Genomic DNA, 16,712 nt, shown 5'->3' with positions numbered 1-16,712 from the left:
TCTCGATTCTTAGGGATAGGAACCAAGCCACGGATGTATAGGGGCGTCCACCTTTATCATTCACTTTGATCAGAGGGTCCACTTCCTCCAACATCGAGGTATAGAGGCATCCCGTAAGGTGGGTTGGTGGCCCCTGGTGTCACGACCATTGAATACTTATACCCAACAGGATGAGGGTTTATAGCTGCATGTAGTTGCTGAAATTGAGGATTCATCCCTTGAGGAGTTAGGGGATTCATCCCTTGGGGCGGATTTTGGATTGAGGGATTCGTACCTTGAGGCTGAGCCTCAGATGCCCCTACAGGGGTTCCTCCTTGGTGGTGGCATAGGTTGAGTGCGGGGGTATCTCCAACATTGATGAGATTGTTTGTGATGAGATAAGATCGTCAATTCCATTGTTGTATCTGCTCTGTATGTTCATCATGGTTGTGTCTTGTCCCACGGACGGCGCCAAATGTTATGAAATAAAACTGAGGTTCGTTAGTATTTAATGCTAGGATTTGTGAGTTTCGAGTTTTAATGGCTTTTCTCTCGGTGGTACTGGTTGTCCTCGCAAGATGACTACGTATCTCCGTGTTGTAGAGAATCAAGCCAAAAACATAGTTTTAGGTAGGCGTATAGCCTTTTATATAGGGATGAGTCTAGAGTTAGACTGGTGTTGAGAGACTTGGTGGACACGTCTCCAACTCAGATGGTAACTAGGACTATTGTAAGGCATTCTAGATTTTTTCTTGTAGGAGTTAGTGTCCAAATTGGACGTCATGTATCTGCTCATTTAGTCGTATTAGGCCTGGTCCATGAATAGCTCATGCTAGTGGACCTTGACGACTTCTACTAGTGCGTCTTGACTACTTGGGTCGTCTTTAGTTTGTTCTGAGCGTGAACCAACTTGGTTTGTATTCGGCTTTGGACATGAATTTCAAGCGTAATTAATGCAACATTTAATGTGTCTTTAAGATGTATTTTTTATCCATATCATTAGAAATTTAGTACTTAGTAGTTTAGCATGTGTATACCACTATTTGTTTTTATTTTTAATGATCAAAATAGGGGATAACCATTGAACCAAAATATACCCCATTTTAGTTATTATATTATAGTATATATTCAATATTTTGAAATGAACTCGAATCGAACTAATCATATTTGGAGCTTTTATCAATATTTGATTAAATTAATTCGAGTATTTGAGTCGAACTCGAACCTATCAATTTTTTTACGAGCCGAATTTTAAGTTTGAATTTAAAAGTATAGCCGAGTTCGAGCTTGAGCTAGAGGGCTCGACTCGATTACACCCCTATATTAAACCCAAAGTTTTGTTTGCTAGAATAATCTTTGATTTTTTTGCGGTCCGAACTATCAATATTTATCGAACAAAAAAAATCATTAGGTAATATTATCGAAATTTGTTTAAATTAAAAAAATATTTACCAGGGGAATATTATCAAAATTTGTTCAATTTAAAATAATATTTATCAGGTTAAATAAAATAGTAATCACCGTTAAATTCACTTAATTTATGACACTTCATCTGGGGTTTTTTTGACGAAATGCGGATATATTAACACAAATATCATGATAAATACATTGCTTTACTTTGACTGGAACAGACCTCCGGTCAAAAGTACGATCATGGTACATATACGACACATGTGCAAGCTCGTGTGCCGGCATATTCGCAGACCGTTTGATAAAATATAACTTAAAGTTGTTATAACACCGTAAGAAATCTCTACATTCCTCCACCACCTTCCCTAGACGAGATCGGATAGGAACTGAGCTTTTAATGAGTTGAATGACGACCAGGAAATTCGACTCCACCGTAACTATAGATCACTCCATTTATTTGGCCCAACTTAAGGCCTCTTTGATAGCCATTGCTTCTACCAAGGTTGGGTTAAGCGCCTCTGTTTCAATCTTCGATTTGGCTAATATGAGATGACCATTATCCCTTATGGCGATAAGACCCATTCCCGAGGTTCCTTGACTCGTAAAAATTGCTGCATCGACTGTAATCTTTACTTCATTTATGTGTGGCTTTACCCAACCAACCGCACCATCACCTTCGACTGGAGGCATAAGAGGTGCATATGTACTTCGACTCTGAGCACTTAACCACTGTGAAAGATATCCCCGCACCTTTGCAACTATTCGCATAGCTGGTCCTCTTTTTCCATTCCAAATGAGGTCATTCCTAGCCCTCTAGATAGACCAACAGAGTGTCATCAATTTGGCTTTATTCCTGACCATTTGCCCTTACAAGTTTAGTTCTAACCATTCAAGAAATCCCATAGTGTTTTTCGTATTAATTCCTGGATCAAAAATCTTCCAACAAATAGTAGCCACTTTGCACTGAACTAAAGCATGTAATATAGATTCATAGTCATCATTGCATACAGGACATAAGTTATTAACAGGCACATGCTTTAATTGTAATTGAACTAGTGTGGGTAAGCTTTTCGTACCTGTACGCCATATCAAATTTAGTACCTGAGGAGGTGCTTTATTATTCCACACAATCTTCCAAAGATTTCCATGAGCCTCCGAATTTCTCCCCCCTTTCTGCATCTGCAACAACTTGTAAGCACTTTTAATAGAATATTGTCCCGTACATTCCAGCTTCCAACTTAAACTATCCAGGTGTTTAAAATGATTTCTTGGTCTCCATCATTAAACACATCTTTAATGACTTCTTTGTCCCATTCCTTCGTGTCGATTCTAAAAAGAGAGTCCACTGTTTGATCAACCATAGCGGGTGAATTTGTTATAACACACAGATTCTCCTTACTGTTTAACCAAGGTTGATTAAGAATTTGGATATTCTTTCCATTGCCAATTCTCCACACTGCTCCATCCGTAATTACTTTTCGTGCTTCAAGAATACTCCACCAAATAAAGCTTGGGCTACTACCAAAATTAGCGTTCATGAATTGCTTATCAGGATAATACTTGGCTTTATATATTCAAGCTACCAAGATTTCTGGATTAGTTGTGAAACGCCAGCACTGTTTCCCTAGCATAGCTAAGTTGAAATCACGGAGATATCGAAATCCCAAGCCACCAGCTTGCTTATGTCTGGCCATTCTCTCCCACGACATCCAGTTAATTTTCGAGCTTCACTCCTTCGATGAATTCCAAAAGAACTTAGCCATACTCTTTTCAATATCTCGAGTAAGCTCTAGAGGGAGAAGAAACACATTTATTGCATAAGACGGAAGAACCTGAGCCACCATCTTGATTAAGATTTCTTTTGCTGGCTTCGACATATATTTCTCATTCTAAGTATGAATGTTATTCAACACCTTGTCCTTCAAATATCCAAAAACCACAGTTTTATTTCTGCCCAATATATTTGGTAACCCCAAATATTTGGATGAATCATCTGCTTCTTTAATTTGCAATTCATGACACACCAGCTCTTAATTATATTGTATCACATTGGCACTGAAGAAGATCGTCGACTTGCTGGCATTAATCCGTTGACCTGATGCTCTCTCATAAGTTGCCAGAAGCTCCTTTATTTTGCTTGCTTTAGTCAAATCAGCCTTACAAAATAGGTAGCTATCATCAGCAAAAAACATATGACTGATTACCAGAGCTCTTCTACAGATTTTTACACCTTATTACCACTTTCGTTCCTCATAATGTTTGATTAAGGCCGTAAGACCTTCAGCACATATGATGAACAAACAAGGGGATAAAAGGTCCCCTTGTCTCAACCCTCTATTCGGATTAATTGGGCCCATTTCAAATTCTCCATGATTGATATTATACTCAACTGTGGAAATACATTGAATTATTAAATGAATCCATCTGTCATTGAATCTCATAGCGGTTAGGATATCTTTGAGAAATTGCGGTTAGGATATCTTTGAGAAATTTCCACTATATACGATCATACGCTTTCGAAATGTCCAACTTAAGAGCCATGAATCCTTCTTTTCCAAATTTCTTGCGCTTCAAATAATGCATGATCTCAAAGGAGACCATCATGTTATCAGAAATTAAACACCCCGACAAGAAAGCACTTTGTGTATCCGATATCACCGAATCCAAACCTTCTTTCAGACGGTTAGCAATCACCTTGGTAATGATCCTCACATTTACATTGCATAGGGCAATTGGGCGTAACTCTGAAAGTAAAGTTGGATGTTTTTTCTTAGGAATAAGCACTATATTGGTGTCATTCATATGCTCCAACATTACTCCATTCTCAAAAAAAAAATCCACTACATCACCACCTATCACCTGCCAATTCTTTTGAAAAAATGTCGGGGTCATACCATCTGGCCTTGGTGCCTTGTCAGGATGCATGTTGAACACTGCTGTTTTGACTTCTTTTTCTGTAACAAGCCGCAACAATTCCTTATTTTTCTCATCAAAAATAGATTTAGGAATGCACTCTAGAATTTCCTCTGTATGAATTTGACTCTCTGTGAATAGTTGCTGAAAATAGTTTTTAATCAAATCCGGGAGACCACCTTTTCAGTCAACCCAAGCTCCATTCTCATCCTTCAGCCTTTGTATTTTATTATTCTTTTTTATCCTGTTAAAAGAAGCATGGAAGTACTTAGTGTTTTTATTACCTGCTTGAAGCCACATTTGTTTGAACCTTTGCTTCCAAAAAATCTCCTTTTGATCTAGCACCAAGTGAAGCTGTTTTTGTGCCTTTTCATAAGCTGCAATAGAGTATGCATCCCATTTGTTATGTAACAGTCTCAAATTCTGCTTACATCCTTTAATTCTCTTGCTAAAACAACCCATAATCTCTCGTCCCCAAATCTCCAAATTCGCTGCACAATACTTCATTTTCTGCATAATGTCCTCATTATTTTCTTCTGCCCAACCATCCTTAATAATCTGGAAGCACATAGGCTCAGTAAGCCATGCGTTTTCAAAACAAAAATGGTGTTTTTTATTTCCTCTTATCTGCTGATCTGGAATAAGTAATAGAGGGCTATGATCAGACGGTGAGCCTTCAAGATGGTAAACTTTAGCCAGTTAAAATCTTTCAAACCACTTCGAGTTAGCAAGCACTCTATCCAATCTAATTTCTATCAAGTGATCAGTATTACAGCCTCTTTCCCATGTGAATGGATGACCAATCTAAATTTTGCAGGTCCGTTTCAAGCATACACTCATTAAAACCTTCTATTAGATGAGAATGATATAACAACCCACCTTTTTTGTCCTCCTGTGACGTCACATTGTTAAAATCCCCCACTAGACACCATGGGATATTTTCATCACGAGAGAGATTTCTCAACAGGTCTCATGTCTTATGCCGCTGAGCTATCGATGGTTCACTATATATTCTTGTCAGACGCCAATCATCTTTATCAGTCGAGCTAACAATAATATCTATATGAGAACGGGAAAAACTCGAGAGTTTAATATTATCAGAATTCTTCCAGAACATGGCTAGCCCTCCACTCTTCCCTTGAGGCTCCACTGCTATAAACCCTTCAAAACCCAGCATACCACATAAATCCTCCATTTTCTTAGCTACTAATAGTCTCACATAAGAACACAAACAATGGTTTCTCCATACGGGTTACATCTTTAAGGAATCGAATCTTCCCAGGGGAACCCATACCTGACAGTTCCAGGCTAGAGCATTCATGATGAATGGCGGGCCTGCAAAGCAGTACCCGCCAATAAATCGTTTTTTGATAGCTGGTTATCTCCATAATGGGTTTTTATGTTACTAACGTATTCATGGACCTTATCAGAATTTTCCTCATGGTCCGGGCTCGTTCTACGTCTTTTTATATCCATAATTATTAAACTATCCGGCCTATCAATAACTCCCTCAAAATTTGAAGTTAAATTTTGTATATGTGGCTGATATCTCTCTCCTTGTTTAATGATATCTCTCATTCCTTTAAAAGTGCCAGCATTAGTTTCATTATCATTAGAGTTAGTTAACAATTCAATCCCAGATTTTTCGGCCGTTTGTTGCGTGACTGCACCTTTCTCATTTGTTGCCTTATCCATTTCATCTTCCTCCTTTCCATCGAAATTTCGTGCCTGAAATCCTCCACCGTTATGCAACCATTTTGCACCCATAGTATGCGTTTTCCTTCATGGTTATGCACGTAACCAAACACCATATAGGTTTTCAATGTTTTCCAGTGGGGTGTCAAAGATTGCTTCACAGAACCTTTCACCATGTCCAATCATTCCACAGATAAAGCAAAAAGTAGGGATTGCTTCATATTTGAAATTGACCCAACATCATTCCTTTTCTGATTTCCTCAACTTTATTCTACGTTTGATCGGAATGTCCAATGAAATTGAAACTCAGATACGTAAAAACTCCCTCCAGACACCGACAAAGTTGTTTGGATCTCCTTCCAGATATGTACCCATATAATTACCAATATCTGTAGCCACTCGCTGTGACATAAAACCAGTATTCATGTCATGCAGCTGAACACATAGATCAATATTTTTGATTTCCACCGTCTTTGGATTATCTCCCTCTTTGAGTCTTTGAAATACTAAATGGAAACGCCCAAACATCCACGGGCTGCCAGCGATCACTCTCCTTATGTCGAATTCATGGTAAATTGGAACAAAAACCTATTCGTGTCCAGCTGTTTCATATAAACACCTCGCCCAGGTCTCCACAGTGAAGCCATCTTGTGTTGCATGGCTTGAAAGTCTATGGATGAATCTGTTAAAAAAGTCCCACCAAACACCATCTTGTATCTATTTCATTCAAATTTTCTGTATTATTTTCATAGTTCAAACCGCCATATTCTTCATCCTCCATCTGTATTGTTGCAAAAGCCTCCTTCATTTCCTTAATCGTTGCTTTCTGTTTTTCCATCACTACTGAATACTAGCACTCAATGAACGAAGTGTAATGAACTGATTAAAACTTTTGAAGACGTGACTATCACCTCACCGAATCAAACATGTCAGATGACAAGACTTAAAAAACTTGAATGCATTGCAATTTAAAAGACAATAAAATTGCTGAGTAACTTTAAAAGTAATAATTAATACTAGTTTTACATCTATTATATATATAATAGAGCAATTAGGGGGTCACTTGAGATAATTTATACGTTTGAAAATATTAAAATACCCCTCATAAATAGATATTATTAATTATCAAATTAAATAGCTCACATTAATTACAGTTACCTCATTAATTGTTAATTAAAATTTTATAATTATTGCAACTTTTTTCTATATATAATAGGAGAACAAGAGTATAATTTCATGAGATTAAAAAGTCTCATTGAAAAGACTAAATTACCTATGTTTTTAATATTTATATAAAAGAAGTGATTCGTGGGAATCGAACTCTAGTTATTTCATTTAACTATACTACCTCTTACGAGTACAACATATTATCACATGTGCTTTTTATCATACACATAATATGTAAATGTGCTAAATGAATATTTTATTTAACTTTAAAGATACTTACTTGAATTCCGCAAAGGATAGTTAGTTGAATATTTGTACAGTTAATTTTAAAGAATTGAATTCCAGATATAAAATTAGGCATAGTACATAAATTGATTATTATCTTATTTATTAATCATTTTTAGTTTGAAAATATATCTCATATATTTTTAACATATTTTTTATTATAAAAAGTAATTAAAATGTACATATATAATTTTAAAAAAAATATTAAAAATAGAATCACTTATATATAAATAATCTATATTGATATTAAATATTTAGATAAGTTCGAATTATAATGAGTCAATACATTTTAGAACTTGGCCCATTATTCAAAAAATACTCGAAATTTGACTACATGACCCGACCGAAAAACATCGTCACATTCTACGTTTAGTAAATTTAAATTACAAGCTAGCGAGAATACCTTACCAACAATGTGAAATTTTTTAAAATCTTATGTTAATATAAATTAATGTGTTTTAGATCTTTATAAGATCAAGTTAATTGATTATTTATATTAAAATTACTAACTTCATTGGTAATATATTATTATTTTTGGAATTTTTCCCGATTTAAGAATATTTAAAATTTGAAATGAGATCTCACGGGATTTGTTGAAACTACGATGATATATTAAATCAATTTATTTTTCATTTTTCACTTTAAAAAAAACTATCTTTTAAAAAAGAATTCTTTTAGATCAACAATATTTATTGATCAAGATAATATTATACAAATATTTTGAATTATTTTAATATTTTGAATTATTCACATAAAAGTTATATCTATAATATATTGTAGCATTTGATTCAATGCATTTTATATTATTTAAGGAAAAACATGTATTATTTAATAATTTGAAAGAATTAACCAGTTCAACTGATATTTATAAAATTTTATCAAACTGAAATTTTTTTATTTTAAGAGAATAGTATAAAATGTTATCAAATTATTATATGAAGAAATATTAGAGTCGTAATGAAAGAAACTTATAAACGGTTTAAATAACGATATAATTATAATTTTTCTTTCGAATCTTGAAAAAAATCATGAATATCAATAATAAGTCTTAAAAATATATAATTCATTTTTATGTTACAATCATGATTGATACCTGGTTGTGTAAAAAATAGATATGGATTGTTTGTCAGTTATAATGTGAATACCATATATAAATTATAGCAATCTATTTATTACATAATTTTAATTTTTAAATAATTATAAATGTGTGTTATTTAATTAATCAATTTTCTTACTAGATGTTAATAATGATTATACATGTACACAAATCATATATTTAGCATATAAATAATTGAAACCATCATAATTTACTAAGAGATATAACATACAATAATTGACATGCTAACAAACACACATATACTTATAACTTAATCTTACTTTCTTAATAGCAGTGTAAATAAAAAACTAACATTTTCCCATGCATACCTACGTTGAATTTCAAAAACTAATATTTTTCATTAAAATCAAATTTAATATTAACAATAATGTAAATTTTACATTATTGTATATTATGATTGCAAGTCATTCTGACTTCAGTTATGCATTTTTTATCTTTTTAAATTGAGTAAGTTAATTATAAATTAGTAGTGAATTCAGTAATAATATAGAGTAATACATATAGTTTATTTAAATAAAATTCAAGGTTTTGGTCAACTCTGTATTCAACTACATGTATGTTAATTTTTAGTTTTTTATTTGTAAACATACTAACGAAATTCTATAGATTAGGTTTAATTATTTCGTTTTAAACGTACACTTACTTACTATCATGTTTATATTCATTCATTAAATATAAAATAACGGGTACGAAAAATATAAAATAATAATAGTTGAAGGGATATTCACTCCTAAAAGTGAGGAAGCATTCAAAACTTCTAATGTTGTAGAGGGGGGCATAAAACTTGTTGGAGAGAAATTTTATCTCCATTTTTTCAAAATTTGATTCAAAAGCCTATATAAGGATATTATTGGAATTGTTCTAAAAACATTATAATTGCATGATTCATAAAAAAAATTCTAGAAAATGAATCGTGACTCGCACGAGTTATTATGCTAGTTTATCATTATATATTAACAACTTATAATTATATTAGTATTTTTCAGTTATATTTATTAATTTGTACTGTAATTATAATTTTATCATGATTTTGTAGATTATAAATTTCATTTTTAACATGTAATTTAATATGTTAACTATTTTCACGAAAACCCTATTAGTATATCATGGAGTCCTAAAAATACAAGAGAACTTTTTCTTTGTACTAGTGATAGAGTTGGTGTTGGCCTTTCATAAAAAAAACTTGAGTTTTCTATATCATGATCGAAAGTAAGCATAAATTAATACAATTGGAAATTTTCCAATATATATAATAAAATATTTTTAAAAAATTAAGCCAAACCTATGCCCGTAACGATGTAGTTAGCTAATTTTCATAAATACGCAAACCCAATATAAGAAATTAATACAACTAATACATAACATATGTACTCAATTTCTTCTTAATATCCATTCTCACGGACAACAATTCAGCAATTACAGAATTTAAATTTTAAAATACTTCCAAGTACATTTTTTACGAAAATTATTTATCGATTGTCCGATATAAAATTGGAAGAAAGTGTATCTCATAACACAACATATCAATGTTATTTAGAAGATGCTCATACCTCGTATAGACGATAAAACTGATGAAGTTTTACGTGAACTTCTTATGATTATATACGAAAAATATTTTATGTTATATCAAATACTACTTAATTAACTTTTAACTATGTCAAAATTATACCGAAATTAATTAAAAAAAATTATATTATATTTTACAAAACACCCGTGCCTCACACGGTTACAGAGCTAGTTAATTCTTGAGTACTCGGAAATCGGAAACCAAACTTAAAACGGGGCGAGCATTTTTGTTTCAAACTATACTCGGGGAGAGATGTTTATTGACAAAAAAAACCAAGTAGAGCCGATTTCCAATACTTAGGAAGCAAAAAAAAATGCTTAGGGGCTTCTAATTAGGAGAATAAATCGGAAGATTGTTGTGAAACCCTAGTTTTTGCCCCAATTTGAATTTGAGGTAGTTAATTTGATACCTCGTGTCCAAACCTTCGTCCGGTTTAAGGTCCCAACAGCCAACTATTCTCTCCTTTCTGTTTTTCAAATATTGTAAACATTTCAAAACACACCGATTGGAAGTGTATACATAAATAGACACAGAGAGGAAAAACTAGAGAGGATAGAGAGAGCTAGGTTTAGTTGAGGAAATAGCCGAGATAAAGAGAGATTCAGAGAGATTCAGCCGAGTACAAGAGCAAGAAAGAGAACGTTTAATCACAATTCTCTACTTAGGTTCGTAAAAATTATGATTCTTGTCTTTATTTCTTATTCTTCTTGTGCTTCAGAATTATAGTCTTGGTTTGATTTTAGATTAAAGATTCTTGGTTTTACCGTTCTTCAATTTTTATAATCTTGTTCTTGCTGCACTTTAAAGTTATAACTTAAGTTTATAGTTCCATTTATTTCTTGTTCTTGCTCTATTGTATTTGATAAATTTGTTGTCTTGTTTGTTGAATTTCAGCTGGTTATAAAGATGGGTGATACAAGCCAAAAGGAATTCATGGAATCCGTGCTTTCACATTGCGATTCCAGTGACGTGGCCATGCATCGGCTTCTTGAAGATTATAGAAATCTTTGTGAGGTAACCTCAGTATTTTGTTTAGTTGTCATTATTTTACCTGTTCTGACCTTTGTACGAGTTGGTTCTTTCCTTATTGTCAGGTTCTTTTTTCTTATTTAAAAAAAAAAAAATCAAAGAAGTCGTTGATTATTGATAGTTTCTTTGGTCTTCCTCGAGTCCTGCCCAGTTTGAGTCTGTAGAGTTATCATTAGTTGCTAGACTATTGATCTCAACATCATACGAGGGCTCTTTGACTATCGAAACATGTATTATATTCCTTATATCTTACCCAATACCTTGTACCTTCTATCACACTTTGACAGTTTCATTTAATAATAATACTTTTGGTGTGTAGATAGTTATGATTTTGAATCCACTTGGAATTATGTCTGGACTCTCAAGTATGGAATTATGTTGGTGGAAACGAGAATAGAATATAGTTTAGTTACATTAGTATGTGCAGAAATTCTGATCATTTGACACAGATGAGGAGCATTAGAGTTATTTGATTTATATAAAGTGGAAAGTACACTATATATTTATTAGTAAAAATCTGTGTCTCATACTATTTTTTTGTATTCTGCAGAAGCTAAATATGGAGCCAATTGACTTTAATTTTCAAAGCCCTCTCCTCCCGCCCCCTCCTGCCCCCTCCCCTGATTATCGGGCTGTTCCACCTCCATTCTATCTCCCACATCAGGTAGTCTAAATGTCAGTACTTTCATATGTATACAAATTTTAGATTTAAATTTGGTGGGCAAATGTTAGTAATGTCACTATTTGCTTAATTACAACTTTCTATCTCTTATTCAGGTGGAAATCCCCTTTGGTGATGTTAAGGCCGTAAGTATATTACTCCTTTCTTTTCGATATAATCTCGATAAATTAATATTCGATTTGTAAATAACCTCGATTATTTAATTTTCTAATTTGAGTTTGATGTGTTTGTGCAGAGTGAGCTTCCTCTGGTTGGTAATGTAGCTCCGGATTTCGAAGCTGAAGCTGTGTTTGATCAGGAATTTATGAATGTATGTAGTTACCAGATTTGATTTCATTTGGCATTCTTAGCATTTTTTTCGATGTGCATATATGAATTGATAATTATGTACTTGTACAATTCAAGTGCTCTTTTGGTTTAACCAACTGTTGAAGTATTATATATCTTATGTGCCAAATTTCAGTGATTTTATAAACCTTCTTGATGGTGAGTGAGTGGTATTGAATAATCCCAAGAAATAATTAGAGAATGACTTAGAATTGTACATTAGACTATTTAAACTGATTTACTGTGATAATGGGTACAAACTATACACTTTGAATGGATTTATGGTCCTTGCAAACAGAGAGAGCCAAAGTGTCTTTGTTTGTTCCAACAGTGTCTTAAAAATGCCATTTTTTTGGTCTACTCATTTGCATTTGCTTATCATATTTTTTTTTGTTGTAATGCTTTTTAAGGAATGGTGTTAATATTCCAAGTTATACTGCTTCCGAGAAGCAATATTTATTCCTAATATATTAGTACTCACCATTTAGCACTGTGCTAATTCGCCTCAGTTACTACTAATGATCTCCGGTGTTTAATCTTTGTTCTGGTTCATTGTTAAACCGATGAAATCTGTAGTTTCAAGAATCTGTTCTGCCAAGTCACCATCCCTTATATTTTGACTGAAATCCTCTGTACATTCCAACCTTTTGTTAATCTTACCTGTTCTGACCTTTGTATGAGTTGCTTCTTTCCTTGTTGTTGGGTTCTTATTTCTTGCCTCTTTTGATCTTATTCTTCAAGACAAAATCAAATAAGTCGTTGATTCTTGATAGTATCTTTGGTTCGACTCCTGCCCAGTTTGAGTTTGTAAAGTTATCAGTAGTTGCTAGACTATTGATCTCAACATCATGGGAGGGCTTCTGATCCGTATTATCAGAAACATTCTTGGTAGTGTAAATGTTCGTATTTTATATATATACAACTTTTAGATTTAGATTTGGTGGGTAAATATTAGTACTGTCACTATGTGCTAAATTATAACTTTATCTCTTATTCAGGTGGAAATCCCCTTTGGTGAAGAAACCAATGCTTTGGAAATATATGGAAATGGATATGGTCTTGGATTTTATAATGTGACCGTGCAAGATAATACTAAAGGTGGAGGACATGATGATGTTTGGTGGGACCAGGTAATTTACTGTGTTGAATAAATATTTAAACAATATTTGTTTACCGGTAATAGGAGTCCATTCTTCCCACAGTTTTGATTTACCTATACTATTTTGAGGCGCGTAAATATTTACTCCATTAATTAATCTTAATGATGCCTCATTCTCTCTTTTAATCTGCCATTTGACCCATATTATTATTTAGTGATGATTCTTGCACTATTATATTTCTTTTATCCCAAGAAATTGCACCTGACTGATCTTGAGACTCCGAGAAAATCCAATCAATCATCCATATGTTTCTTTCATTTTATCTGTAACAACCCTCAGTTTGTTTCTTAAATGAACAGGACTCATGGGTATTCTTTATGAACCAAATTCCTTACGTTTCTTCTGGAAATTGGGGGTTGTTTAAACCTCTAATGTCCCAAGTAATTAAAGAAAAAAATTCAATACTCACCATTTCGAACTGTGCTAATTCGCCTATGTTCTACTAATTATCTCCTGTATTTCATCTTTGTTCTATAGTTCAAGTTGGAGAAAGGACTTGATGACGAAGCAAATGAGGATGAAGAGTCTAGCCTCTGGTCAAAGGAGGTACTATTCTGTCAATGGAATCACAATTATGTGATTGATCTTGTTGATTGTATTTAATTCTGCAATTCCTCCTGCACAGGGCCCTGTTAAGTTCGTCAAAAGTCAATATGGATTTGCTTCTGATGTCACTCAAGTCAGTAAAACTGAACAGAAAAACGTACCCTCGAGAGAAATGTCCAAAGAGACTCTTGATTCAAATGTTGATAAGCTCAATGATGATATCCAGGACACTTCCTTGGTTTATCCAGATGGTAATATTTCTTTTGACTTCATTACTTGTTGTTTTGAATGAGATCTAGTACATTGATATGTATTCTCTCAGTTCACTTTATTAGCTTATGGCCTAGCACCTGCACTCTGATTTTTGTTTACCGAGACCTTGATGGTTTAAGGCTCAGATAAATTTACCAATTCCACACACACAAAATATTGTAGTTGAAATGTCTTGTATCTCATCTATCTGAATTAGCTTACAATTATTGAGGCATTGTCAATACATATCTAATTAAGTTGTGCCTATGTCTGGTTTATTTATGCAGCCAAAATCGAAGATCCTCCAGGTATTCATTTTACTTTTTCTTTTCATGTTATTTACTATCAAATATCTAGGCTTGATCAAATATTATTTTTCTCCATAAAATCTTCTCTTATCTTGACATCTTATTGGGATAGTGATTGGGGATCCTGGTAGATGTATAAGTGGTTTTTGTTTGTTACTTGGGAATTCTCTGGTTAACTGGAAATCCAAGAAACAGCCTGTTTTTTCTAGATCAACAGCAGTTGAGGGCTATGGCAGATACTTATTGTGACTTAGCCTGGATGCATTTATTGCTTTGTGAATTAGGGGGGTTCCTCAATCATTTCCTATTACTATCTACAGTGATAGTCAGGCAACACTTGATATAGCTACAGATCCTGTTTTTCAGCCTAAAATTAAGCACATTGCTATTTATTGTCACTTTGTCAGGCAACAAGTCCAATTGAAGATGTTGAGCCAGTTTTTCTCCCCAGTTCTAACCAGTTGACTGATATTCTCAGCTAAGGACTTTGCAGATTGTCTCATTGGAGTATTCTTTCCGGATTGAATGTGTTGTCTCCCCATTCTAACCTGAGGGGGGAAATATTGAAGTATAAAAGAGCTAATATTCTGTGATTGGTGACTAGTTGTTTAAGTCAAAGACAAAGCAACAATAGTTAGTTACTTTTCTGTAATTAGACGAGTGGTGTATAAATACCCTCTCTGGTTGTAATCAAACTGAGCCTTTTGTTTCTAAACAAACAATCTGATATACCTTCTCTCTCTAACTTTCTTCTTAATTCAAAATCTGTTAAATTTGTTTGACGTACTTCCCATCACCTCCACCATTGTTGTAGAGTACTTATCTCTACAATTTTTTCAAGTAGCATGTCTCTCTAATTTCTTCAAGAAAAACTTCTCTTCCTATTGACCAATCTCCCTAATTTTTTCAAGGAGCACTTCTCTTCCTATTGACCAGTAACGTACTTTCCATCACCATTGGAGCCGTTTTCTCCATTTTTCTTCAAGGAGCACTTGTTTACCTCATTTCTTCCGGGAACACTTCTCCCCAATTGACCAATGATGTACTTTCCATCACCATTGGAGCCCTTCTCTCCACTTTTCTTTATGGTGTACATAATCACCAATAACTCAAAAAATATATATATCTTTTTACGCCTTGAGACACATTCTTCATGAATTTCTAGCATTACTACCGTATGTTAGTATTCCATTTCTTTATTTATATGCAACAATTTTGATGCCCAGTTACTCAATCGAAAATAATTCAGTACCATGTTTGATTTTTATGAATAAATAATAATTGGTAGATAATAAAAGTCTCATTGAAAAGACTAAACTACCCCTATTTTTAATATTTATATAAAAGATGTGTTTTGTGGGAATCAAACTCGAGTTGTTTCATTCTTTTATACAACCTCATACCACTACACCATATTGTCACATGTGCTTTTTATCATATACATAATATATAAGTGTGCTAAATGAATATTTTATTTAACTTTAAAGATAGCTACTTGAACTCCGCAATAAAAAAGATAGTTACTTGAATATTTTTAAAGAACTGAAATCCAGATATAAAGTTAGGCATAGTACATAAATGTATTATTATCTTATTTATTACTCCCTCCGTCCCTTCCAATTGTTTACATTTCTGAGAAAGTGCCCGACACGCATTTTAAGGTGCATAAAAAATATAGTTATGTAACTTTTTTTTATAATTTTCTTTTTCTGAATAAAAGTTAAATATTTTAATTTTTATTCGGAGAAACAAATTTGTAAAAAAAATTTACAGAACTATACGTAATATGCACCTTAAAATGTGTGTCGGACACTCTCTCAAAAATGTAAACAATTGAAAGGGACGGAGGGAGTATTATTTTTTAGTTTGAAAATATATGTAATATATTTTAACATATTTTTTATTATAAAAAGTAATTAATATGTACATATATAATTTTTAAAGAAAATAATGAAAATATAATCGCCAATATATAAAAAATCTAGATTAGTATTAAATATTTAGATAAATTCGAATTATAATGAGTCAATGAATTTTAGTTTATTTTGAATTTGAAATCAGAATTTTGCCCATTGTTCAAAAAATACTCGTAATTTGACCAGCCAAAAAACATTGTCACTTTCTACATGTTGTAAATTTAAATTACAAGTTCGGCGAGAATATCTTACTAATAATGTGAAATTTGTTAATATCTTATATTAATATAAATTAATGTGTTTGAGATATTTATAGGATCAAGTCAATTGATTATTTGTATTAAAATTATTAACTTCAC

The 16,712-nt window shown here is 32.9% G+C and overlaps 1 protein-coding gene across 1 annotated transcript; it reads left to right on the top strand.

The window, feature by feature from the left end:
- The first annotated feature begins 10,307 nt into the window (after nucleotides 1–10,307).
- Nucleotides 10,308–15,578, top strand: LOC141711626 (uncharacterized). Its single transcript, XM_074514204.1, has 10 exons — nucleotides 10,308–10,798; nucleotides 11,028–11,147; nucleotides 11,713–11,826; nucleotides 11,940–11,969; nucleotides 12,080–12,154; nucleotides 13,170–13,301; nucleotides 13,809–13,877; nucleotides 13,957–14,128; nucleotides 14,417–14,437; nucleotides 14,845–15,578. The coding sequence occupies exons 2-10, from the start codon at nucleotides 11,040–11,042 to the stop codon at nucleotides 14,859–14,861; spliced, it is 738 nt and encodes a 245-aa protein (XP_074370305.1). The 5' UTR covers nucleotides 10,308–10,798; nucleotides 11,028–11,039; the 3' UTR covers nucleotides 14,862–15,578.
- The last annotated feature ends 1,134 nt before the right edge of the window (nucleotides 15,579–16,712 follow it).

The sequence above is a fragment of the Apium graveolens genome, chromosome 3 (assembly GCF_009905375.1).
Source record: "Apium graveolens cultivar Ventura chromosome 3, ASM990537v1, whole genome shotgun sequence".
NCBI classification, from domain to species: domain Eukaryota; kingdom Viridiplantae; phylum Streptophyta; class Magnoliopsida; order Apiales; family Apiaceae; genus Apium; species Apium graveolens.
The sequence above is the reverse complement of the archived record's forward strand: the minus strand, read 5'-3'. Positions and strand labels throughout refer to the sequence as shown.